Source organism: Salvelinus alpinus, chromosome 32 (assembly GCF_045679555.1).
Source record: "Salvelinus alpinus chromosome 32, SLU_Salpinus.1, whole genome shotgun sequence".
In the NCBI taxonomy this organism is placed as follows: Eukaryota; Metazoa; Chordata; class Actinopteri; order Salmoniformes; family Salmonidae; genus Salvelinus; species Salvelinus alpinus.
The window spans coordinates 13,313,025-13,340,495 of NC_092117.1; the positions used below are offsets into that span (position 1 = coordinate 13,313,025).

At 41.4% G+C, this 27,471-nt stretch overlaps 1 protein-coding gene across 1 annotated transcript in view; it reads left to right on the plus strand.

The window, feature by feature from the left end:
* The window catches only part of LOC139562081 (uncharacterized), a 30,732-nt gene extending 3,907 nt beyond the window's left edge, over window positions 1-26,825 (plus strand). Inside the window, exons 2-8 of the mRNA XM_071379401.1 lie at window positions 5,820-6,655; window positions 15,155-15,316; window positions 19,487-19,652; window positions 20,487-20,620; window positions 20,809-20,930; window positions 24,658-24,753; window positions 24,945-26,825. Coding sequence (XP_071235502.1) covers window positions 5,820-6,655; window positions 15,155-15,316; window positions 19,487-19,652; window positions 20,487-20,620; window positions 20,809-20,930; window positions 24,658-24,745 — 1,508 coding nt within the window. The 3' untranslated portion in view covers window positions 24,746-24,753; window positions 24,945-26,825. The remainder of the gene's footprint in view (window positions 1-5,819; window positions 6,656-15,154; window positions 15,317-19,486; window positions 19,653-20,486; window positions 20,621-20,808; window positions 20,931-24,657; window positions 24,754-24,944) is intronic.
* Window positions 26,826-27,471: the final 646 nt, after the last annotated feature.

A 27,471-nucleotide genomic window follows, 5' to 3' on the forward strand; every position in this document is an offset into this window, starting at 1 on the left:
GGGAGGGCAGCAGGGCAATCCATCTGCTTTATCGAAACTCTCCTTTAGTGAGATCATTGTGAAGTTGATTTTCAAATGACTTTTTTTGGTTGGCCAACCTGAACGACAATATTATACTAGACGTCTGGGATGTTAAATTAATGTTGCGGCGAAATGTCTGACTCTGTCATTTCTGACAGAAAGGAGGCTAAATACGAGTCTAGCGGGGCGGACAGTGTGTAGCCTAATTACATGTGTGGGGTTACTCAGCCTTGCTGGAAATGGGCTGACTCCACTGAGCCTGTTCAATTACAGTGTAGGATTTCAGATCTGTTTTGTCTTTTCTATGATGACACCTGATGACACCTGCTTGGGTGTAAGACCTGGTGATTTGTGGGATCAAACCAAGCAGATTGTGTCACAATGGCAGAAGTAGAATTACATGGTTGAATAAGCAAGGTGACTTCAGTGTGTAATTAAAGTCACTCTGGTCCCATGTTTTTGTCTGCTGCTAATTCAGAGGAACTGGAAATTACTGCATTTATAAAAATGTTACGATAAGACAGCATAGACAGAGCAGAAAATATCAAAACGTTTATTCTCACAAAGAAAGATTGTTGTTATTCTCATTTCTGGAACAAATGTCTCTATTAACTTTAATCCATTACAGAATGTTTTTTATTCATCTCCAGCATTTATTAATTTCCACATTCTTGGTTTTGAATATAAATTCCTGGTGTGTTCAGTCACAGAAAAATAGATCCGTTTTCTCTTAATGTTGTTGATTGAGAAAAGATGGCTTGGATAAAGGGACTTCACAACTGGTTTACTCTAAGCTTATTCTGTGTCGGCAACCTGAAACATAGCAACATTTGCATGTTTGACGTTACATTTTAGTCATTTATCAGACGCCCTTATCCAGAGTGACTTACAGGAGCAATTTGGGTTAAGTGCCTTGCTTAACGGCACGTCAACATATTTTTCACCTAGTCGGCTCAGGGATTCAGCCCAGCAACCTTTCCGTTACTGGCCCATCGCTCTTAACCACTACACTACCACTTCGGTTGGCTATTGAGTGAAAACCTATAGCCAAAACCAGTTGACCAAAACCTGGTAAACTTCTCCAACTCAGTCATTCCAATACTTCTTCTGAAAGATAAGTTCTTGAATAAAGAGTTTGTGGTCGAGGTTATGGAAGAAAACGGAATGGAAAATAGGGTCTCTACACAACTGTATCTTGTTTGTATTTTACAAAACACATAACTCCACTATATTCATACTCCTGATTACTTACAATATATTGCATTATTCACATTCCAAGCTGCCTGGAGCTGGGTGAGGTGCTGTTTGATCTCTCTGAACAGAGAGCCAGGTCTCTCGGTGGTTAATTGAAAATCCAGGGGGATTTGGATGTAGATTGTTTTCTCCTCATGGCCAACAGCGAACATGTCCCTTCTTCAGCAAACCCCTGTGCTCAATTACAAGCCCAACACTGCTTTAAAGACGAGTGGATATCAATACCTGGGTTGTTCCACCAATTAGGTGCCTTTTGAGGTTTTATTTCACCTACTTTTAATATACTATCATAAAGAGCACATGTTCACTTAATAAAACAATTAGTTTTCCCATCTTCCCAGTGCCAAACAATGTCATGGGGTTGACGACTTTATCTTAAATCAGCCATAAATCCCCTTGTGACAGGGAGAATGGAAGCTTTTTGTGTGCAACAGGGAGAGGCAATTGAATGCAAACTTCACAAAAACATTTCGAGCCTGTCTATCTATTGGTAACAGGGTTAATGTGATATGCTCGACAAAATACCAGAAAATGGCCAAAAAGAGTAGAACCAGCTCACCTGCTTTAACTAACAACAAAATACCTAGGGCTTTACAATGGTGGTGAAAACATGGAGAAATGTTGGGGTTAAGTGGGTTGAAATCCTCCTAGAATTCACATACAGTAGGATGTACAGAGGGACATATCAAAATGCAGAATTTTGGCACTTTAGCAAGTCTTTATTCATATTCTAAATCTGATTTATTGAATTTTCCATGTGGTCTATGCGGTCCCGTGTGGCTCAGTTGGTAGAGCATGGCGCTTGCAACGCCAGGGTTGTGGGTTCATTCCCCACGGGGGCACCAGGATGAATATGTATGAACTTTCCAATTTGTAAGTCGCTCTGGATAAGAGCGTCTGCTAAATGACTTAAATGTAATGTAAATGTCTATATTAAAAGGGCACTTCATTTAATATAACATGCTTTTAAAATGTAATATTTGTGCACAATTTCTACATAAAATGTCAAAAGGACGCAAAAGGCACATATTTCGTGGAACGACCCACCTAGGAGGTCAGGGAACTTTTAAGTATAGAGTAAATGACTGCTTGTGGGAGTAATACATTAGCTGCTAAACATTAAGGCAATGTAGTTTACCATTTTATTGCATGTTAAAGCAAGCTCGGATGAGTTATTCTTTGGGGGACAGTTGGGGAGCTTTAGTTTACAGTATAGTAAATACAAAAATGTTGTAACTTTCAACCCAAAATACAACAGCCTACATATTGTGCAGTATGTCTGTCTACACTCTTAGAAAAAAGGGTTCCGAAAGGGTTCTTCGGCTGTCCCCATAGGAAAACACTTTTTGGTTTCAGGTAGAACTCTTTTGGGTTCCACGTTACATGGAACTCAAGAGGGTTCTACCTGGAACCAAAAAGGGTTCTTCAAAGGATTCTCCTACTGGGACAGCCGGAGAACTCTTTAAGGTTCTAGACAGCACCTTTTTTTCTGAGAGTATATAAGATGAAGTGCAGTACAGTAGTTGTTATGCAGGAGATCATTAGTGTTGCTCTTTAACTATCTACTCTTCTTATCTGTTACCACTGTGTGAGATACACCAGTTCCCATTACACTCCTGTTGATAACACGACTGACTGTAGACTGACTTGATAAAGCCAATTAAGAGATAGTCAGGGCTGTGCTGCTGGAGAGTTACACATGGACTGCAGTCTCTCGTATCTCCCCAAGGGACCACAGCCGTATCAAGGCTTAGGGAGCTGCTGTAAACGGGTATGCATGTGATATTTCTTAGTTGTTTTACAGTACAGTCATACCTTGAGGACCATCCTAGACAACCATTTACATACTTCTGATTGGACTGCTGAGGGTTCAGGAGTGTCCATGCTGTGTGTTCCTCTGGGAGTGCCAGGGCTTGGTTAAATGTGTCTTTCAGTGTGTTTTTAAATGTGTTATTATTTTATTTATTTTATTCAGGGAAGCACCATATGATCCTGTATGAGCTTGGTTTGGGACTTAGTGTACATGCTGGATCAAAGGCTGTATACTCCAGGGACATGTTCAAGAATGACTTACATCAGAAATAACCCACACTGATACTAGTCTTTTATCTGATGTTGTTTGGTCATCTTGGGCACAATAGGGCCTGAACATTGTCTAAGTAGTTGTACTTTTTCTCTGACCACGGTGGAAAAAGTAATGTGCTACATTTTCCCGCCATTTGAAGGAACCAGGAAATACATTTCCTTGCCTCCTCTGCAAGAATTTGTTTTGGGAATACGATGTCTTGAGTTGAGCTAGTGCAATTCTTTCCATATGTAACATTAGCACTATGGGAGTGGCATGAAGAAAATACACATCTCATTCTTATCAAGTGAGACATACCAAAATGACGCATGTGCAACACATACAATTATGAACACATAAAACTGGGGATTCGAATGAGACGACACATGTAGGCTACGCTTTACTGTATATGCAAGTATTGTCTTCTGATACTAATGTTAAAGTTAATGCCCACCTTGACAGCACTGAGCAAAAGTATCATTTATGAATCTTTTCAAGAGGCTAACTTTGTGATCTGGAAAACCCCACATAACTATTCCACAATACCTTGATTCACTAGCTTTGGCCAATATCGGTACATGTAAAATAACTGGGAAAACACAGACATTTTGAATGGGAAGAGACCTGAGCCAGAACCAAGTCTGATAGCATTTCAATCTTATTTGGTCCTATCATTGTTTTGGCAGAGCCACTATCCATTCCCAAAACAATATTATCACTATTATCAATATTATCAACAGATTTTTTTTCTCATGAAAAACATGGGTGCGTTTTGATTTTTGTGGATGTTATTCAGTGTGAAATAAAAAAAACTATGGGTTTTGTGAGAAAAAGCTGCAAACAAACATGGTAGAGGTATCTCCAGCTCATATACCCCTCTGAAAGTCAAACTTAATTCCATACTAAAATCATTAAATAAAGCAATAACTCATTCATTTAACTTCAAAAGGAGGGAAACCGTATCACTGTCATGATTTATTACAATGTAATTGACTGACTGCTTTTATATCTGACACGTCACCGTCTCCAAATAGTTTGGCAGTTGATGTTTTAATAAATCGTGGTGGTTACACCTACTTCCAATCAGTTTTGTGTACTCAGCTCAGCTCAATGACTCGTTTCCTGCCAAATAGGTTTCGGGTATATAACGCAGCCTGAGCTCCTGTGAATTTCATTATTTATCATCCTACCCATGTCTCTTCCCCTCCAATCACAATGTCCGCCTGCCTCATTTCCTAACAATCAGAGATGCAATTACCCTATTAGTGTTTATACTTAAATGGCCCGCCACAACTCCTTAAGTAGGCATCATGTTAGAACGTTTTGTTTTGTTTCTGTGAGTGGTACTGGGATTCAACTTATATTGATACTCAAAATACTTTAGTTTTACTAGTCTTTTAGTTTTCACAAACGTGTCCTCCAACCCCCTTAATAAAGTTCCCTCTAAAGTGAATGAAATCACTGGATTTACAACTTTTTAATCTCAAATTTCCATGGGCCAGATATTCAATTTATACAGTGGGTATTCCCCAAACCTTCTTTATTGTTGAAGTTTGATCTAACAATCTACTATTATGTTACACCAGAAAGGTTTATGGGTTAGATTTGCAGCACAGGACTAAACCTTTTTAATTGAGTAATACTAATATTTAATTAAAACCTCTTCGCTGCTCAAGGATATGGTGGTATGTACGTTTGTTGTTCTGGAATTCAAGGTAAGTGAAAAAGAGAATGTTTGATTGACAGCGATGAGTATCAGATTGCACGTGGCGAGAAAGCGGAGATGTCACATACGAGTGCCCCATAATGGTATTAACTGGACCTTAAGATCAAAGCTGGACAGCCCAGTGTGTGGCACTGACAAATAATGTGCCCTAGGGTATCTGTGTACCTCCGAGTTGAAGAATGCTGGATGGTATAAAACCAGTCCTCAGGTTTCACAGAAAGATCCTCAAAAACCTCTTGGGTCTATGTTTTGACAGTACATCTGTGTCATTCATGGTCACAGGAATTGGACATGCAACTGTGAGTCTTTTGGAATAAAAACACCATCATCCCGCTTACACAAGAAGAGAGATTTTTTCAAATGCTTGAGTCTACCCTCTCAACTTCTGTGTCTTACATTGTACTCTTTGACATCCACTCTCCCTAGGAAAGAGATATTGTAATTAGGTGTTCAGGATGTTCACAGATATTCTATATTCTATAGTCTGTCAATAAAAGTAAAAAAATGTAATCTGAAAGAGTTAACTTTGAAAGAGTTAGCATTCTGACATAATGGTATTTTCGGAGCCCTTAGGGTACTGCTATGCAACACTTGAAAACTGGCATTCACTCAAGTATTTATTTACCATTTTATTTCATTTCATTGGGGATAACTGAGTGAAATTCAAGTGACTTGTGGGAACATTCGAAATAGGCAACTCTGGTAATGCACAAAAAAGGCTGTTTTACTAATTGTGCTTCTCATTATTCACAGGAAAGGGGGACAATGTGCTGGAAAATGAGGTTATCCTGACCAAGATGAAGCTCTTCAACAACTTCCATGAGAAGCTCCTCAACAACGCTGTTGATTCTTCATCCACTATCGCCATGTCAGTTTCTGAGCAGGACATCTCAGAGCCTGTCAAAGGCTTGGAGGGGAATGCTGACTTGGATAACATGCCTGGACAGTCCCTGATGGAGTCAAGCTCAGACTACCTGTCAAACATTTTCTCAAACTCTCAGCTTTCCAGGCTGTACAAGTTTGAGTCAGAGGACTCTGGGGTGGAACTGCCCAGTGGAACCAACTCTTCCTCCACACCCACCGGCTCGGAGCAGAGCTTTGTGGTCCACAGCCGGGAACCCTCCTATGACTCCTGTAACCTCAACACTCCTGTCCCTACCCCAGATCCACTCCTCACGTTTGACCAGTGCTCTGACACCAAACAAACAGAGGATATGAGAGACACACCATGTATGACTGCAGACAGTGCTGTGCAGGAGTGTGATATGGTGGAGTCGGGGGCTGAACTCAACACAGAAGTTGAGAGGGTAGACCTTCATATAACTGAGAAGGACATAGACATGGAGAGGGCCCAGCACACAGCCTTGAGGGACCCCACTGAGGACGATAAAGGGGGTTCAGAGCAGCTGGGTGAGAACAAGGCTGTAACTGAGGGGGTCAACTCAGCAAGCACAAAGCCCAGGAGACAGTGCTCTACAGGGGCCTGTGACGATATGACAGGGGTTGACTTTGAGCAGCGGCCTCTGAGGAAAGGCACGACGAGTGACAGCCTGGAGGAGTATATGGAGGAATGCTGCAGACTGAGTGAGGTAAAGATATCCCCCCGCCCACTTGTTATTTACTCACAACCTTGGCTTCTCCCAGGGCTGCATGTAAGTCCACAGATATTCCTAATGTTTTATATTCTATTTTATGTAGTATCTATAAAGTGTTATTTATGGGGAAACTATTCCTGACACAGAGCGATGCCTTAGTGCTGTTGTAGCTATGCCATCTGTGTACTTTCATCTGCAACATTAGGTCTGTTGAACAGAAGCAGGTACCTTGTGCTTCCTTTTATTTATATTTAACACATTTCCTGCTGTCTTTGTGCTTACAAAGTCAGTGAGCGACGGCAATTAGCAGGGCTTGTTTTGGCTTCCTCCAAATCGGCAGGGACTTGAGGAAAGGCCCCTTTTGGGTGGTGGACAACAAACATCTTTACACTCCCTGTCATTATCTCTAATTACCAACCCTTCCCAGCCTCTATGTCACCAGCTAATCACAGAACCTCTAACGACAACAAGTCTCCAGGAAGCTCTTTCTATGGGCAGGAAATTGGGGGAAATTGTGTGTATTTTGAGAGAAATTATCAACATTGTCTTTGAGATTTCAAGAGAGTGCTAGATTAAAACTAAGGTGAATCAAACCTCTAAAAGGCACTAAATTAGGCAATAAAGGTGTAGACCACATTATTGCAATAGGAAAATGTCCTAGTGTTATAAGATTAAAGGGAACAATAACTCATCTTAAACCCCTCTTTATGGGTAAAAAAAAGAAATACAGTATTCTCATACTGAATCTCCATGACGGCTATGACCTCAACTTGTCCTTGGTGAGATAGCTGAGCAACAAAACGCTACTTTACCCATTCATAATGGCAGGTAGAGGCACGTTCCCATAACGAAAGCTTGCCAATGAGAGCGGTGTTTTCATTCATGTTTGGGGAAAAAAAATCATTTTCTTTTTCATGTTCCAAATGAGAAAACAGTGTCCTCTTGCGGTGCTGCACCTGACAGCTGTGGAGCTTTGCCAACCAATAATAACCTGTTTGATGTGCTGCTCAACTCACCACTATCAGCTCTCAGCACTGTCTTTCATACGGCGTCAAAATGCACCTTCATCTCAATGTCTTGATGATTTTGGTTTTGAGTGGAAATGAGAATCACGATAGTGAAACAGTTCATCTGACTGAAACACTTTGATGTTGTTCCAAAAAAAGTGTTATTCATTTTTATGTGTTATTCATGGATTTAATGAGGAAATAAGTGATACTATGTGCAACAAAAGTTAACATTTTTGTTGGCTTGAGTAAGCCTGGGACAGTTTGGTGTGCCGTCTCAAGCAAGCCAAGGTGAAAGGGATGCCCATGACATCTATGACCTTTTGACAATTTCCCAGGACACAGATGGCTATCTCTTCAGATCATATCTTGGATGACACCAGAGCTGGTAGTTGATCTCAAATCCTTTACATGAAACATACCATTTTCATCAATCCAATATTAATTAATGAGCCAACTAATCAGTTATAGAATTTGAGGTGGCCAAACTAGAAAAACTAGGCCGGACTTCAAACCCCACATCTCTTAACAGATACTTCCCCATCTCTCCCTCAAAGGCCTTTCACAACAATGTCACGTTCAAAAGACCCGGTCAAGACAAGGTTGTATTATGGCATACAGTAGGTGAATCTAAACACATGGCCCGGTTGCATACAGGCTGAAAGGAAAGGTGGAGAGAGCATGTGTTACAGTGCGGGGGCTTTTATCATGCTGCCGCATGTCACACAGCACCTGTTCATCTGGCTGTGGGGATATTGTCCTGGATAACTAGCCAGCTCCCCCCTTTCTCTCTCATCTGGTTCCTGTCGCTCCCTGGAACCAGGGCCAGACGTCCTACCTAGACGCATCACACAGGTGTCAAATTGCTCCAATTACTCATATAGTTACCCAGATAAAACCCTTTGATAGCCCTTTAACGGACCAGTCGACTGGTGGCGATTATTTTGGGGGGGCCCTCCGTGCTCTACTTTAGGGGTGCATTGCTGACAGGTAAAACTATTCGTCATCATGGAGTTTGCTAAACGTCATTGGCACTTGGATTGGAACCAGTGCTATGGTCAGATTATATGAAAGTATAACTCTTTGGTCATGCACACCAGAGGTGGGTTTCGCTTCGAAAGAGGAAGGCATATGAGGAAATAACTCCGTACCTACTGTAAAAGAAGATGATGGATCTTTGATGTTATGGGGCTATTTTGCTTCCACTGGTCCTGGGGCCCTTGTTAAGGTCAACAGCATCATGAACCTTAGCAAGTACCAGGAGATTTTAGCCAAAAGCCTGGTTGCCTTTGACAGGAGGCTGAAACTTGGCCGCAAGTGGATCTTCCAGCAAGACAATAACTCCAAGCACACATCAACATCCACAAAGAAATGGTTAATTGACCATAAAATCAACAGTCTCCGGACTTTAACCTTATTGAAAACCTGTCATTCAAATTGAGAGGGCCGTCCATAAGCGCAGATAAAGGATATCAAGGATCTGCAAAGATTCTGTGGAATGGTCTAAGATTCCTCCCTATATGTTCTCTAATCTCATAAAATGTCTTATAGAAAGGCTCAGTGCCGTTATCCTCGCAAGGTGAGGTATTGAATTGTATTGAATGGTATTGAAAACAGGGGCGCCAATCATTTTGAACCCTATCTTTAAGATTTTTTGTATTACTTGTTAAACAAAATCTCTTTCTCTGAACAACTGTATTAGTTTAACACAATATAATACGTTTATTTTTTTTGCATACAATATAGGGCAGTATTTGTAATATTTACAACTTTATGAACGGTGCCAATCATTTTGGAACTGACTGTATTTCACCATAAAAAGAAAACATTTATCATATGGATGTGTTTAGCTATCCGTCTGATCTCATGCGTGCAGGCCTCTATCCTTAAGGGGAACCACAGGGCATTCAAAGCATATTTCCCCGTGCTTGGCTACCCAGACTCCTTCCTCCAGCCAAACTCTATGCCACGCCTATGGACGTTAGTTTATTCTCCATTTCTTCTCCGCACTGAGTCTGGATCTGAGTACCTCTCTGACCTGTCACTGAATGCGAACACATTCAGGGCTGTCTGATTGGTCCAGAAACTGATGGGTTGGGCCAGAGCCAGAACACGGAGGTTTTGAAATTCATTATTGGCTTTGATACTCTGATTGGTTAGAGACGATCCACCGCTGATGACTTTATTTTGTACAACCCCCCTGGTGCCCCTCGTCACCACAAATTACTTCAATGATGGCAGTCTCAGACCAGGGCCGGCCTGCCCAGTAGGCAGGATTAGACAGCCGTCTATTGCGGCAGATTGACGGGGGCGGCATTTTCCGAGCTAAACTGACCAAGACGCACCTTCAACAACACATAAAACCTCACATAATTCTGCCCCAAAACAATGACAATTTCTCTCAACCAGTGGCATATGGGTTTTGTGATGAGCGCTGATGCCTACCTGTGATAAGCAGTGCCTACTTTGTCAAAGGCAGGGGCATAAATGTTTTGGCTTGTCCATTCCCAGCGCGTCTCTCCAGGATGCTGTTGGAGAGTTGCATCGCTGCAAATCAGGAATAATAAAGCCAATGGAACTACCTGGTTTACAAAATGGTATGCCAACCACATGGATGGACATTCATACAATTCCATTGCGGGCTGACACTGTAGGCTACACCCCAATAAGCACAGACAGATGCCAACGTCTTTTGGATGTCTTTAAAAAAAAAATCCTGTCCGGACGTCTTTTTTTATGTGCGTTCAGGACCAGCCTCGAACCAATTATAGACGTCCATGTTTGGTTCAGATTTGGTGTGGTCAGACCAGACTTGATTTAAACGTCCACGGACTGTGATTTTTGTTCCAGTCTGGACCAAATCTTAACCAATCATAGACATCAATGTTTGGCTGGACAGGCCTCGATTTGGTCCAAAAATAGACGTCTATAAATGATGTCTTTCGACTTTTATTCAGAACTGAAAATGAACCTGATTTCAACATCCGGAAAATTCATATTTTAAACATCCGGAAAATATGTATTTTCACCTTTAATTCAGAACCTAAATGTCTGGAAAATACTTGTTTTAGACGTCTTTTCAACAACATTTTGCTTACTGTGAATATTCTAGATATGTGGGGAATACGAGGGCAGCAAATTTCTCTATCTCCCTTAGGGGTGGCAGAACAGCCAGGAAGTATGTTGCGAACAACAGAGCAGCGGAAAGAATTTTGTTTGAGTCGTCAGGCTATATTTCCCCCTCTGTTGAAGGATGTGTGGAACACTGTGAAATATGATGTCATAAAAGAATGAAGACGAGGGGAAAGACGGCAAGCCCTGCTAATTGAAATGGTGGTCCTGTCGAATTCCACAGCTGCAGCCCATAAGCATGCACATGATATACAGTACTAAACACACTTTCTAGGGGTTTCATATTCATTCCTCTGATTCATCTATTTATGATGAACTGACCTGTGTTTATCGTGGTGCTCAAGACATCTGTAGAGTATGTGATAGGTGCTGTAAATAATATTTAAGTCCAATGTCAGGGATTGCAATGGGCCATACATTACTAATATAGCTGCTGAATTTATGGTAGACACCCAAGTACTTCCATGGGTTATTGTTGGCAGGTAGTAAGACAAACTTAAGTAGACCAGAGTCTTAGTGAGGTGTTGTTGGTGGCTAACAGAGAGAGGTAGCTAGCATCATTGGGGTTGTTCATCTCACCACTGACCCATATTGGCATTATGCCATACATTCTGTCTCTCTGTAAATCCTCAAGACCCCCTTTTCCTGTCAGCACAGACACACAGTGTGTTCCCCATAGAGTGCCAATGGAGATATACAACTCTCTCCCTAGATTGTGTGTGCTGAAAACAAATGGGTCTTCTGGACAGAAAAGCAGTAAACGTGTACAGCACATATCTTTCTCCCTATCTCTGTGTGCTCCTCACATCTGGCACCACATTCCTTTCTAACACTGTCATGTTTAGGAAAGTATTTTTGATGCGGCAGACACAGTGGAAATCTCCAGAACCAAGGCCTGAGGAGAGCCTCAGTTCCTCACAACAATCGTTGATATCAGCATATCATGCTCACATTTTCTATGTTTATCTAGAAAAATATTCAAATCCTCAAATTCACATTTTTCTCATTGTCAAGGCAACGGTTGGTCTTGTGTATTGGCTTCGGAAAAGACCTGCCCATAGGTCTCATTTTAACAAATGCACCTCTCCAATCTCTCTATTTCACACTTTCACAACTTTGAAGGAAAGAGCCAAGTGAGAACTCATTCTCTAACTAGGCCAAAGCCTGGCATTTTATCTGCTAGCCAGCGATTCCCACGTTTGAAACATTGTTACCCCCTCAGAACCTATGGGGCCAGAAGAAGCTCTGAAAAAGGGTGGGGGCATTCCCGGACCACGAGCGGTGATAAAATCAGTCCCACCCTGCGTCCATCACCGCCGTAGCCGATCTGAGTAAGACCTTTAAAAAGGCTACGGGGCCAGACGGAATACCAGGACGCTTACTCAGAGCATGCGTTGACCAGCTGGCAAGTGTCTTCACTGACATTTTCAAACTATCCCTGACCCGGTCTGTAATACCAACTTGTTTCAAGCAGATCATCATAGTACCCGTGCCCAAGAACGCTAAGGTAACCTGCCTAAATTACTATCGCCCGTAGCACTCATATCTATAGCCATGAAATTCTTTGAAAGGCTCACATTTACACCATCATCCCAGACACCCTGGACCCACTCCAATTCACATACCACCCCAACAGATCCACAGATGACGCAATCTCTATTGCACTCCACACTGCCCTCATCCACCTGGACGGAATATGTTGGAATGCTGTTCATTGACTACAGCTCAGTATTCAACACCATAGTCCCCTCCAAGCTCATTACCAAGCTGGGGAACCTGAGACTTACTATCTCCATCTGCAACTGGATCCTGGGCTTCCTGGCGGTCCGCTCCCAGGTGGAGCGTAGACAACAATCCATCTGCCATGCTGACCATCAACAACGGGGCCCCTCAGGGGTGGGTGCTCATGTCCACATCACTAAGGAATTAACATGGTCCACACACACCCACACAGTTGTAAAAAGGGCACGACAGCGCCTCCTCCCCCTCAGGATTCTGTAAAGATTTGGCATGGGCCCTCAGATCCTCCAAAAGTTCTACAGCTGCACCATTGAGAGCATCTTGACTGGCTGCATTGCTGCTTGGTATGGCAACTGCTTGGCATCCGACGGCAAGGCACTATAGAGGGTAGTGAGTACAGCTCCCTGCCATCCAGGACCTCTACCATGCAGTGTCAGAGGAAGGCCCACAAAATTGTCAAAGACTCCAGCCACCCAAGCCATGGACCAAGTCTAGAACCAACAGGACCCTGAACAGATTCTACCCCCAAGCCATAAGACTGTGAAACAAGACTACCAAATAGCTAATCAAATCTCTACCCACTGGTGCTGTCTATTATCTATCCTGTTGCCTAGTCACTTTACCCCTACCTATATATACACATAGCTACCTCAATTACCTCGTAACCCTGCACATCGACCTAGTACTGGTACTCCCTGTATATAGCCATGTTATTTTTACTCATCATTGTTATTCATTATTGACTGTGTATTTATTCCTCACGCCACTATTTCAATAATTTTAAAATGTTTTTTATCTTTAACTTTGCATTGTTAAAAAAGGACCCGTAAGTAAGCAATTCACTGTTATTCTACAACTATTGTTTACAAAGCATGTGACAAAAATTGATTTGAAGACTGCTACCTGTCCCATATCCTCGGTCCATGACTTACTGTGTGTGAGGAGGAATCTCCTCCTTATCTTAATGAGCCCCCGTAAAACAGAGCTGGGATGGCCAGGTTACAGGCTAGACTAAAGGAACAGGCACCTGATCACTGTCCACCCGACTGATCATCGCTGAGACCCTGGTCAGACACCTGCATGTCTGGGGAGATAAGGGGAGAGCCAGGACAGTACTGGACTTCTCCATGAGTCATTGACAAATGCTTCAAAACCACTGTCTGGGAAATGAGTAGCCGGTCAAGACTGTGTGTAATGTGCAGAAGGGTCCTTTTTCCGTCAGAGGAAAGAAGTGATTTCAGTTCTCCTGACTGTTATGAATTTGTGTCCTATTGTTTGGCCTGCGTTTCCATTAGTGGACAGGAGTCTGGAGTTTCACAGAAGTTGCACGGAAAAGCCTTCTGGGGGAGAAAGGCTTCGCACCGAGCTTACTTCCTGCTTTTGTTGGGACACTGTGTGAAATGTGGATGATTGTATAAATATTTGCTCAAAATGTCCTTTTCATATTTCTGCAAATGTGAACATCTGCGCCTCTCGGGCTAACGGTCACACCATAAAACAACCATACAAACAATGGCACACAGCCATGTCTTTGTGTTCCCACATCAGTGCGGTCATATGTTTGAAGTTTGAACAAAATCGGCAATCACTTGACTTCTGCTCCAACCCTCTTAAAAGGCACCACGTCTGTTTTCCCAGACCTTTTACTTACCTATTTCCATTTGGCCTCATAAGCGATATGTTGACATCACCATGTTTAAGATGAACATCTTAATGGGAATATGTCCATGGGAATATAACAACCAGCCACCACTGCCATCAATCAAACAAACGACTACAAACGTATGCAGTGCCACTATGGTATGACGAGAGATTATGCAATACAGTCAGGATGATATAGTCAGCATAATCCCTTCCAGACTCGACTCCTCCTGGTCAATGTTGACATGAAGCTAGGGAAAGACTTAGTGGCCCACGGCAGCAGGGGAATGCATTTAGTAGTAAAACAAACTCAACTGATATGGTTAACATGTAACAAGTCGTAAAATATCCCATAGGAACATTCCTGTTTAGATAAAAATGTAATGAAATAAAAATGAGTTGAATAGCAGAGAGGATGGATACCCTCCCCAGCAGGTTACATCATCTAACATCACCCTCTTGTTAAATCCACTGATCCTTTTAGGCATATGATGCGGAACCTTTAAGGTGATGTTATGACTGGACCCAAGAATTTCAGAGAACGTAATGTTTTTTTTTTAATCACACATTAACTTTTTGGTGGATTAGGGACCAGTCAATGGTTTATCCTTTTATCAGGCATGACAAAGGAATGACAGAGCGATATAAACCACTGGAATCATTTGACCGTTTACCTCAACAATAGATTGCAGCTCTCTCTCTCTCTCTTCCCCTCATAAAAACACTCAGTTGAATTACCTACAAGCAGTAGCCCAGTAAATCCCATTGCTTACTGGTTACCCATTGTAAAGATAAGGAACTATACAAACAACACATTCTTACAACCTTTCCTCAGAGAACATGTGGTAGTGTCTTGAAACAAAATCTGTACATTTCACATCTAGTTCTCAACCGTAAAAGTTAAATTAGCAGCCCTTCAGAGCCCTATGACCTCACTAAGCTCACCAAACCCCTCCTCTCTTTGGTTCCTCAGGTCCACCAGGCCAGCTCCAACCCCCTGGGCTCCGGACTGGGCTACCTGGAGCACATCTGCCAGCTCATCGAGAAGATTGGTCAGCTCCAGGAGCACAACCTCAGGCTGCAGAAGCAGATCTGTGGTCTGCAGAAGGATGGAAAGATGACCAAGAACAAAGAGGTGAGTCACATACTGTACAGACAGTACTATACAGTATCATCATCAGCATACTCACATAGTGATTCCTGTCATTGGTGGGCACTCTGAGAATAATCTCCATTAGGTTAAAGCATCTGGATTGGATTTATTGTCTTATTAAAAAAAGAAAAAATAGCTTCTTATCAAAAATAGGCTTCCGCCATATTGATTTTACATAACATATCCAGTCTTGTCAGATCAGGGAGGGCGAAGAGAGGAAGCACTGAGATAAAGCTGTTAACAATGAGTTAACAACGTGAATGTTCTTAACGTTAGGGTATTATGATTTATCTCATTTACAAAGCTCCTAAAACTGTTGTAAAAACATTGTAAAAGGCCGCTGTAGGTTGTGTAGGACAGACCCAAGATCATCGATCTTTGATTTGCAGTTGACTGCTGTCCAGATGGTGCAGAGATAGCCATACATGCCTTGAAGTGAGCGATTAGGACCCACAGGGACGGACTGGCCAATATTTGTCTGTCTTTAGCCCAGCGGGCCTGTATAAATTGGGATTTTAGTGCAGAATGCTCATTATTGGGCCTATAATGGGGGCATCAAGGAAAATGAATTGGCCGATGTGGGGACCTCGAGACAAAAAGAATGGTCCGGTATGGGGGCCTCAAGGAAAATAAATATTGGTGTGTTAGACATGCCACGTACCATTTCTGGTCTCAGTACGTCCTTGCTCACTCATGCTGTCCCAGTGTACATTTAGCTGTTTCCAGAATGGCAGTAGGATGAAAGTGGATGAAAGTCTATTTAATAAATAGACCAGCTGGGTCCAGCAGTCTTTAAACATATGAGGTACACATTTAGGAAAGTCCTTATAGCATGGCAAAGAGACACCTTTATGTTTATATCAATGTAATTAATAACAAGCACCAGGGGCTTTTCCTGCCACCTGTTTAGAGAGAGCAGAGGAGTTAGGGTCTGTGGCTGAGACAATGGGGCATCATTCATGATGATAACTAGACTACCTGAAAAATCAACATCTGAACCCCAGCAACATCATACAAACAAGATGATTTACCAGAATTGAAAAAATAAATAAGAATAATCCTTGTATATCTGAAATGATGTCCATGTTAGCTAATCATATTCTGTAGCTGTAATATCACTGTCTCACAGCTATTCAAAATTAGATATAGATAAAGGTTCAAACAAACGTGGCTATGAAAATGCACAAAGGCGAGGCCAACGTCAGCATTAAAATAGGCCGATTTACGTTTTTTGTTTCTCTGTAGTAAGCACCATTTAGAGTAGCATTCCAGTAAACTCTCATAAAATAGCTAAAAATCTTCTCAGTTAACAATGTATAACCTATAAAACCCCAAGGCCAGCTCTCCTCACTCTTGCTTTCCGCTCCCAAACAGGATGAATAAATTGGCTCTGAATGTAATCTTACCAACGCCAGAGAGAGAAAATACCATTGGTTATTTATGGATTTTTTAAAAAGCCGTTGTTTAAAAAAATCTGTATGGTAATAACATGGGAACATGTGTGAAAATGAATTGAATAGAAAATTAGGAATGTATAGTTTAGAGTCCTAACACTACCTCAATTTTATGTTTCAGTATCGGTTGAACCCAACTCAACAAGTGTTCATAGTTAGTCTTTCGAAATCAGCTCAACACAAGAAAAAAATCTGAACTTGGATTTGAAAAACAACAACCCAGACTAGATTTGGGTGACACCTTATTGCATTGTATTCAACTTTGCCCCCTCTCTTGTGACATTTGCCTGTGCTTCTAAAGAAAAGTACTTTGGCATTGTGTGGATGTCTCGCTTTCCTTTTGAGACTTTGGCACAATACCGGAGCGGCTATGTTCAGGGGGTTTCAGAGAGCTTGTTCCAAACTAGCTCTGTCAGTTTGGGCCTGGGGGCCGGAAAAGCTTTCCACTGAAGCAAAGGGTGAGCCCAGCAGGAGCCTACACTTCAAAGTCTTCAAAGAGAGAGAGAGAGACAGTGAGAGAGGGACAGTGAGAGGGACAGTGAGAAAGGAGCATTGAGAGAGGGACAGTGAGAGAGATCCCAAAAAGTGCTCATTCAAAAACAACCACATGCTCTCTAAAAAAAAAAACTCTTCAACAATCTTAGCAGGACTTACAATTCTTTAAGGTCACCAAATTCTGATATGATTTTACCTCGATAATTATAATTTTCCATTCAAATGTAAGGTGTAAGGTGTGGGTGTCATTCTCTCTGGGCCCAATCCGGTCTTGAAAGATGTGCACACCATTTTCAGATGGTTTTGAGGACCACAACAGCTGTCCTCCCAAGCGTTTAGTAATAATTTCCCCTGCTGTGAGTGTTTCTATGGTTAGGCCACAACCTGAAACATGTAGATGACACATCAAAAGGATGAGCAAGTCAGCTGGGGCACATCTAAGCCCCATGAATGGTGGTGCTGACACCTATGGTTCCCTGTGCCTAGGCCCATCTACCCCACCTTTCACATCAGCACCAGGGTCACTGCTGGGCTCATTATAAACACGGAGACCCAGACAATTGCATTAGAGCCAACCTACCACGACCAGGGTGGTTTGGGGTTTCTTACGATCAGTCAGATGAACTGAGATGCACAAAAACATATCTAGAATCAATACTAGAATGGAAGAAAACGAATCAAGTTTCTAATGTGAGCAATGAATATGAGCTCACTTGTCAGGCCTCAAGCTCCCCTTTTCCTTATTCTAAAATAAGTACTACCTCAGACAAAGGAGCCGTCCGAAGGCTGTCCCTGAGTTATTGAGAAACGGGATGTGATGAAGGGAACATTCCAGAGCCGGAGTGTTCTGGACCTTCCCTTTTCCCCTGAGTGCACAGAGACATAATGCCTCCAACAGTTTAATCCTCTTCTTTTGGTCAGAGGTCAAATGCCTGGTGTGGGCGGCCCTCTGAGTCCCCAAAGGTGGGAGCTGCCTCCTTCTAAGGGCTAAGTACACACAGATGGGGTGGTCCTTGGAGAGGGCAAAGACCACCCCTTCTCAGTAGAGGGGGTGTCTTCACAGAGGGGAGAGTGTGGTTGTGGGTCCAGCGGGGATATCAGACTGTGGTCAAAGTTCAGTAAAAACTAAAACAAAGCAGTGGAGCAGGATTTCAGTGGTCATTCATCATGCCATGCTTACCCATTTTTCGGTATAAATGTCTAGTGGTTGCATAACAGGCCATTCAGAGTCCAAATTAGGAATTCCGGGAGAGAGCACTGTCCAGAGATTATGTTATTTTAGTGTAGAGTTTGCACCATGTGTCCAGGGTAGAGGTAACTTCAGTGCGGAGAATGAAATTATTTTGCACAAGATTAGGAAATGACTTCACCTAATGAGTCATTTGGGTTACGGCTCTGGGTTCTGAAGTTGTGCAGGTGGCGAGTGTGTAACATTCACGTGATGAAAAATCCCCCTACTGTAAAAGTGACACTACAAGTTTGATTGTTAACAATGAAGCAGGAAAAAACAACTCTCGTCTCCAGGCTTTCATCTTATTCCATTTATGCTACTGCTGGGCATCTGCGTGGTTTGAACTTCAACAGGATTTTACGTTAGCGTGGATGTGACGTCCAGAGTTTCCTCAGCTGGGATAAACGGATGAGAACTTTTTCCAACTCTAAACAATGACTCGGGAAGTCTCTCTGATTTTTCTATGAACTACCATACATGTAACTGCATAGCGCATATGTTGTAGGCTTATGAGAAAAAATAGCTAGGCCTACTTCGGATAAGTTGATGTAGAGTTTTGAAGTACATTTTTTTTAGGTTAGGTTGCCATAAATCCAACTCAATCTTGAAAAGAAATAGGAAAATAAACACTCTATGCATGAAAACAACAAATCAGGTTATTACGTTAAAGTAAGTTTAAAATAGTCAAACAAACTCAGATATCACATAACATTTTGGCAGCATAGAAGGCCCAAAAATGCAAGATTGTGATGGCCAAAGCACATTTTCACTCTTTGTAACAGGTGGTTGCTGTCTGAGTCAAGTAAGTACTGTTGGAGGACCCTTGACCCAAGAGCGAGAAAAACAGTATAACTAGATTCTGATTGCAAATACATTAAATATGCAGTGTTTTCTCCAAGATCATTGTTTTGATGTGGTGGTTTGTCCCTCCTACTCACAGTCCTGTACCCTCTCTTCCTGTCTGTCCCCCAGGACTTCTTCCTGCAGCACTGTAGCTGTGGAATGGCCGGCCTGGCCTTTCAGGAGCAGAAAAGGCATTCCAGGAGTGAGTTCCTGACCACCTCCATGAGTGGCACCCTCTCTGACCTCTCCACCATCCCTGAGGTCACACGTCACACAGGACTCACAGCCATGAGAGGTCAGTTAACTGCTTAATAACATGATAACAACCCATAATCAACATCCAGTCAACTCTCCTCACTCAAAATCCAATGAATATTCCATACATTCTCAAAAAGTGTTTTTGGCGCAGTTTGACAGTAATTTCATCAGATGTTTTCTACGCAACCCTTTCGTTTCCCTCAGAAAACCAGTGTATTATTTCATTGGCAGGTATATTAGCACTTAATAACCTGCTCCTGCAGGCCTCATTGTCACACACAACGACATAAGACCGAATTAAAATACATGTTTCCCCAACGTTTTCCTGAAACGGATCTAATGGGTTTATTAAAACATTATGAGTGAATCTTAGGTTTCAAAACGTGACCGGGTGACACCCAAGGTGTGTTTTCGCTTAATCATCTCACATAACATTCCAAGCTACGCTAGTCACCCAGCAACAGAGTCATTTTGCCAAATGTTTTTACCCTCCTGACAGTATGGTGGTCCAGAGGAGACCGCAAAATTATTACTTGAGCAGGAGAGGGAAATTCCTGGCATTCTGCATATGGAAGCAACATATAACGTACAATGGATTTAGGAATTTCTTGCTCCTCCAATAGGCAGGATTCTAGAAACTGGAGCTGGGAAGTAGGGGGATGGCAAATGGTCCTCCCTGTACTGCGATAACAGATTGAGGGGGTGGGGAGGTTGAGTGGGAAGTGGTGGCAGGGCGAAAACAGGGGGTCCTCTGGGACAGCTGATTCACATCACCATGTGTCATAATAGTTTCCCCCCACTATGAGTAGTGAGTGGTTCCAGCCCTCATGACACTAATTCATATCATATCTCTCTCTCCTTCTCTCTATAGAGAGTGACCAAGGCGGATGCCAGCCCCTGGTGCCCCTATGTAGGAGGGGCCTGAATCGGAGGAGCTACACAGAGGGAGAGACACGCTCCTATCTCTTTGACAGTACAGAGGGTCTCTCTGCCCCACACAGACGGGTGAGTCACAAACATCCCTCCTCTGACTCACTGGGCTGTGCACAACAGCCTCAACCCCTGTTTGCGGTCCAAATATGTACATCTGCACAACACAATGTTACAGTAGATTTAAAAACACACTGTCCTGACCAAACAGTGGGGAAAGAACCAATTTGTTAATGCTGAGATATGTGTGTTTGGTTGTGTAGCTGAGTGAGAACTACACATGGGGCAAAGTGAAGGATCTGGTGAAGAAGACCAAGCTGAGAAACCAGAGCAGACTGGGACAGACATCCACCTCCCTGAAGAGATCCTGTCCACAGCTCTACTGGTGAGGACCTCTCAAGAAACTCTATACTCTAAAGTCTATTCTAAAAATACTGTATTTCTTCCTACGGTATTTACAGTACAGTATTTCTTAAACACACAAAGAAACATTAGGATTACCACGTTGGAAATGTCCACAAAACATAACAATCAGGACTTGGCTGTTGTCTCAACTTGTCGGCCATTTGAGATTGTCTGTTCTAGCTGAAGAAACTAAAAAAAGGTCACTAAAGATAACAGCTGGAGCTTGTTGGTCCTTCAAAGTTGTGTGAACATCTTGAACTGATCATGATACAAGAACAGAGAAGTCAAGTTGTAATTAATCACAGCTCTCTTTAGTTTCATCATCTTTTGTGGGTGTGTGCACCTATTAACTTTTAAATCCTTTAGTCTTTGTAGAAAGAGGAGTTCAGACTGTCATTGGCAGTAGGTCATGGGTTGTGTTTGTAGAATGACTCAAATCCTGCTTTCTAGAAAGAAAAACACTGAAAATACTGAAAATGTCCGACCAACTGATATCATCTTACCATTTAGAGATAATTACTTAAAGCTACAATATGGGCAAAATTCGCATCGAAACGTGAGGTATACAGTACCAGTCAAAATTTGACACACCTACTCATTCCAGGGTTTCTTTATTTTTACTATTTTCTACATTGTAGAATAATAGTGAAGACATCAAAACTATGAAATACATAACCCAAAAAAGTTTTAAACAAATCAAAATATATTTTATATTTGAGATTCTTCAAAATGGCCACCCTTTGCCTTTATGACAGCTTTGCACACTCTTGGCATTCTCTCAACCAACTTCATGAGGTAGTCACCTGAAATGCATTTTAACAAACAGGTGTGCCTTGTTAAAAGTAAAAATTTGGGATTTCTTTCCTTTTTAATGCATTTGAGCCAATCAGTTGTGTTGTGACAAGGTACGACGGTCGGTATACAGAAGATAGCCCTATTTTTTAAAAGACTAAGTCCATATTATGGCAATAACAGCTCAAATAAGCAAAGAGAAACGACAGTCCATCGTTACTTTAAGACATGAAGGTCAGTCAATACGGAAAATGTAAAGGAATTTGAAAGTTTCTTCAAGTGCCGTCGCAAAAACCATCAAGCACTATGATGAAACTGGCTCTCATGAGAACCGCCACAGGAAAGGAAGACCCAGAGTTACCTCTGCTGCAGAGGATAAGTTCATTAAAGTTGCCAGCCTCAGAAATTGCAGCCCAAATAAATGCTTCACAGAGTTCAAGTAACAGACACATCTTAACATCAACTGTTCAGAGGAGACTGTGTGAATCAGGCCTTCATGGTCGAATTGCTGCAAAGAAACCACTACTAAAGGGCACCAATAAGAATAAGAGACTTGCTTGGGTCAAGAAACACGAGCAATGGACATTAGACCAGTAGAAATCTGTCCTTTTGGTCTCATGAGTCCAAATTGGAGATTTTTGGTTCCAACCGCTGTGTCTTTGTGAGACGCAGAGTAGGTGAACGGATGATCTCCGCATGTGTGGTTCCCACTGTGAAGCATGGAGGAGGTGGTGGGATGGTGTGGGGGTGCTTTGCTGGTGACACTGTGATTTATTTAGAATTCAAGGCACACTTAACCAGCATGGCTACCACAGCACTCTGCAGCGATACGCCATCCCATCTGGTTTGCGCTTTGTGGGAGTATCATATGCTTTTCAACAAGACAATGACACACCTCCAGGCTCTGTATGGGCTATTTCACCAAGAAGGAGAGTGATGGTGATGGTGCTGCATTAGGTGACCTGGCCTCCACAATCACCCGACCTCAACCCAATTGAGATGGTTTGGGATGAGTTGGACAGCAGAGTGAAGGAAAAGCAGCCAACAGGTGCTCAGCATATGTGGGAACTCCTTCAAGACTGTTGGAAAGCATTCCAGGTGAAGCTGGTTGATAGAATGCCAAGCGTGTGCAAAGCTGTCATCAAGGCAAAGGGTGGATACTCAAATTCTAAAATATATTTTGATTTGTTTAAAACTTTTTTGGTTACTATATGATTCCTTAAGTGTTATTTCATAGTTTTGATGTCTTCACTATTATTCTACAATGTAGAAAATAGTACAAATAAAGAAAAACCCTGGAATGAGTAGGCGTGCCCAAACTTTTGACTGGTACTGTATATCTGTCATTGTCATTGAAAGCAAGTCTATGAAGTTGTATATCTGTTCTGTGTGTGCTATTTCTATGCTGCCCGTTTTATAGTTTCGTTTTTGCGTCTTTTACTTTCGGTTTTGTACAAAATACAATATTTTTCCTTATGGAAAATATATTTCACAGCGGTTTCGATGGTACAACAATTCTCTACACTATAATTGCTTGTTTTGTCACATAAACGGAAATTAGGCAAACTATTAGAATTTTAGCAACCAGGAAATGCAACTTGGTCTCAGAGCATTTCGTATTATTCTGTAAGTAAATCCATGTTTGGTATGGTTACATAAGACAGATGGTTACTTAAGGCAAGAACGAAAGGAGGGTGGTTTTACGGGGTGGATAGGTTGTCGTATAATTTGAATGTCTTGCAACTCAAAGATCGCGAGTTCAAATCTCATCTCGAACAACTTTAGCATTTTATCTTATTTGAAACTTTTCAACTACTTACTACTTTTTAGCTACTTTTCAACTACTTAGCATGTTAGTTATATCTTCCCGTAACCCTAACCCTTTAAAATAACTCATAAACTTAACCCTAACCCCTAGCCTAGCTAATGTTAGCCTCCTAGCCACCTAGGTAGAATTTGTAACACATCATACGTTTTGCAAAACTTTAACACAAATTGTTATTCGCAATATTTCATACGAAATGGGTGATGGACATCCACAAAATAATACATACTATACGAAACGTAGCATATCGTACTACATGGAGTGTCTCGGATTTACGTAGAGAATAATGCGAAATGCTCTGAGACCAGGTTGGAAAATGGTGGAGCGATTTCAGCATAGTGCATCTTTAAATAAAATGACTTTAATATTGCTATTTAAATCAGATAAATACCAATGTGGCTCCAACCTACCTAATTTGTTTAACAAAACACAACACTAATGAGTTCTACATAATGTCATCATGTAGTCCTATTAAAATAATAATGTACTCATTCTCTAACTGTATCATACTGAATTCATGTGTCAGCTTTTTTTATTTTTTTTACACACAGGAATCTACGAGTAGATCAAAAAAAGATGTGGATATTTTGGGTTAGAAAATGTTGGAAGCACCAAAACTACAGTATATGACAGGTTCTTGGCAAATCATTTCAGATATCTTTTTTCTTTTATTAATGCGAGTCAGTGGAAGAATTGTGGTATTCTGTTGTTTGAAGGTTGTAGAACACAGGAATTTGGTGGCAGTTGCAGGGCTTGAGGAAAGAACAGCTATTTCTTTGGCCCTTCAACCTATTCCACATGCTGGATGGGGCACTCCTCAGACAGAGGGTGGGAGCTTGGCACGGACCCAGACGATTAGCGGAGGGGTTGCCGTGTCAGGTTTGAGGTATGCTGGGAGGAGTTGGAGAATTCCCAATGTATTTCACAGTGGTCCAATGAGATATAGAGATTCTATGCATAATTTATCTAAAGGGAGACCCTCTCTTGGAAATAAATGCATGTGGGAAAAACATCCTGGTCTCAACCATTGTGCATAGCTCCTTGTAACAGCATTGGAGCACACCAGTAACAATGCCCAATTTCCCTACAGCCCTGACCTGGGACCAGTGGAACTACCAGGAAGAAACAGGAACTCCATGGGCCATCAGAACAAACTGGACTTCCAGTGGCCCCAATAACAAAGAAGGTACACAAAGTTCTGAAACAATCAAAATATTGCTAACGTGTAGTGAAACATGTTGGAAGCATGCTGTGAACGTACAAGCACAACTAATTTAGCAGCTATCATATGATTAATGGTCAGCGTATCTTAAAGCTATCCATAGAGGTGAAGAGGCAACACTTTTTAAACACTGAACGTCTTTGTTTTCTACCTAGATACAAAACAGATGGCCAAAGTGGGAAGAGACAGCCCTGAAGAGGAGGACAAAGTGAAGTTGAACAGATTCTTGACTGGACTGGGATAGGATGAGTGTGAAAGGAGGGATGAGAGAAAGAACACTTGTGATGGATGACAAAATTTGAGTGAGGAGTGAAAAGAAAACAAAAAGATGGATGGTCATAGACATCTATCTCTCTTGAGATACAATTCTAAAATAAGAGATGTTATTGTTTAAAATAAGGGAACATTGGTATGTATATGAGAATACTCCACAATGTACATGAAAACGATATAAATTATTTAATCTTGTACTATACTCGTTTTCTATACAATTCATATGGTAGCTTAATGTCTTCTCTAAATGTATTTTATTCATTCAGGCTGACATTTCAATACTATGTGTTGATGGAACAAACAAGAACTCTTTGATATGGTAGTTTCATCTAAGAAATAGACAATATTCTGGGGTGGAAATAAAGACTTGGATTATCAGTAACTTAATCTGAATAATATTGACAGTGATTAGATACAGTACATTAGAAACGGTTGCTTGCTGTATCTTGCTTTCGTCTACGGTAAAGTCTGCTCCCCAATTGAACATGGCTGCTGCATAATAATATTATTTACAAATGTCTGGTGATCCATTATGTGAGAGAGAAGTCTACAGTAAAACAAGTCATGCTCCCATGAACAAATGTGAAACATACACATATTGTACATATTTCAGAATTGTACTTTCAGAATCTATACAACATATTTACTGTGATTTATCTTCTTGTTTTGAGTGTAGGCCTATATAGGCTAGGTGTTTGCAATATGTACCATACATGGATGACAGATTGTGGTGTATATGTTGTGTGATTGTGCTGTACATAACACATGTTCATGTAGTGTGTAACTGTCAGTATGTATGTACAAGAGGGGAGTTATGTCTGTAAATTCCTATGTCTATATGGAAAGTTATCATTTTTGGAGAGAGGTTCAAGATCCCTAAAGATAAAAACTGCTGTCAGATGTTACGATGACGTTTGTGATGCATTGCCCTAAGGTATTTTAATGTTCCTGTCAAACATTTATGTTAAAAAAAGAGTCAATATTTTTTTTATATCAATTGATATCACTACAAGATGTGATTTATCAGAGTCTGCTGTTGCTCTTGATCATCTTCAAGATATATATTGTTTTTGGTCGGGACATGCAAGTCTGGTTTGACTAGCTAACAGTGATTTAGCTTTTCTACACCACTGTTACATCACTATGAGGTTATTTGATAACAGACAGGCGAAACAAGTGCCACGGTGCTTTGGAAATCTCACTGGGCAACTAAAGAAGGTAAGTTTCACACAGAAACTTTGGAAAGGATTATTAAATTGGCTTTAAAGCCTTGACACCTACCTGAAATACAGCAGCAGCTAATTTCAACTGCTCAAAACTGTCCATTGTGTTAATGACAGGAATGGAGTTAATCAAATTTAAAAGACACTAATCCCACAGAAAGAACACAAGCAATAGTTAGTTATGCAGTATGTACTTCAGCAACGGGAACTAGAGTGTAGTACAACACTAATGAGTTCTACATAATGTCATCATGTAGTACTATTAAAATAATAATGTACTCATTCTCTAACTGTATCATACTGAATTCATGTACCTCTAAATACTCTAATCAAGTAGAATATAAATGTGTTGCAACTGAGAGGCAGTAAATGATGTCAATATGTATGATACATTTGTCGGGCTGGTAACTAAAGACAAAAGATAGTGATATCTGTATATTGTATATTGTACAATTTACTGCAATGGATGAAACATCTCAATATGCATATTGCATCATTATTCAAAGTTATTTTTCAAAATAAAGTTGACATTTCCTAAGACATGAAATGTATGCTGTGTTTCTGTGCTTTGAGTTCATTTTAGATCACTCACTGACCTCTCACAGGATATGAAGCAAATCATGTTTCTCATAGAAAGAAGGGCGTAAAGAGCACTGCCTCATTAGAAACTAGCTGATCTTGCAAATAAGTGGAAAGATACACTCAACCGTGTGTCCTTAGACAGAGATTCCCCTCTCTTTATGATTCATACTAATAAGTAATGAATACTTATTCTCATCCAGGTAGAACTGCAGGAAGCGGACCAGCCTTTTCCAATTAGAGAGGACCTTCACAGCCAGTGACTCGGGAGATTCATACCTCTTTCTGTCCAGGCTGAACATTTGTTGGATAAAAGACAGAATCCGACCCTGGAAACACAGAAGGGTATCTGTCACTATAGCGAAGATGAAAGGAAACTCTTTGATCGCCACATCATGGTAAAGTAGGTCTGTATCAAAGACAAAAACTCTAACTGGATCTATGGGTATTGAAAGGATACTATACAATATTAAATGACTACAACATACGGAGCAAAGCAAGCTAACTCACTCACAGCTGAGAGAAGGACAACAACAAACAGGCCTATACCAGGTATTCCCAAACTGGGGTACGCGCAATACCATCTGGGGTACGCCAAATAAAAATG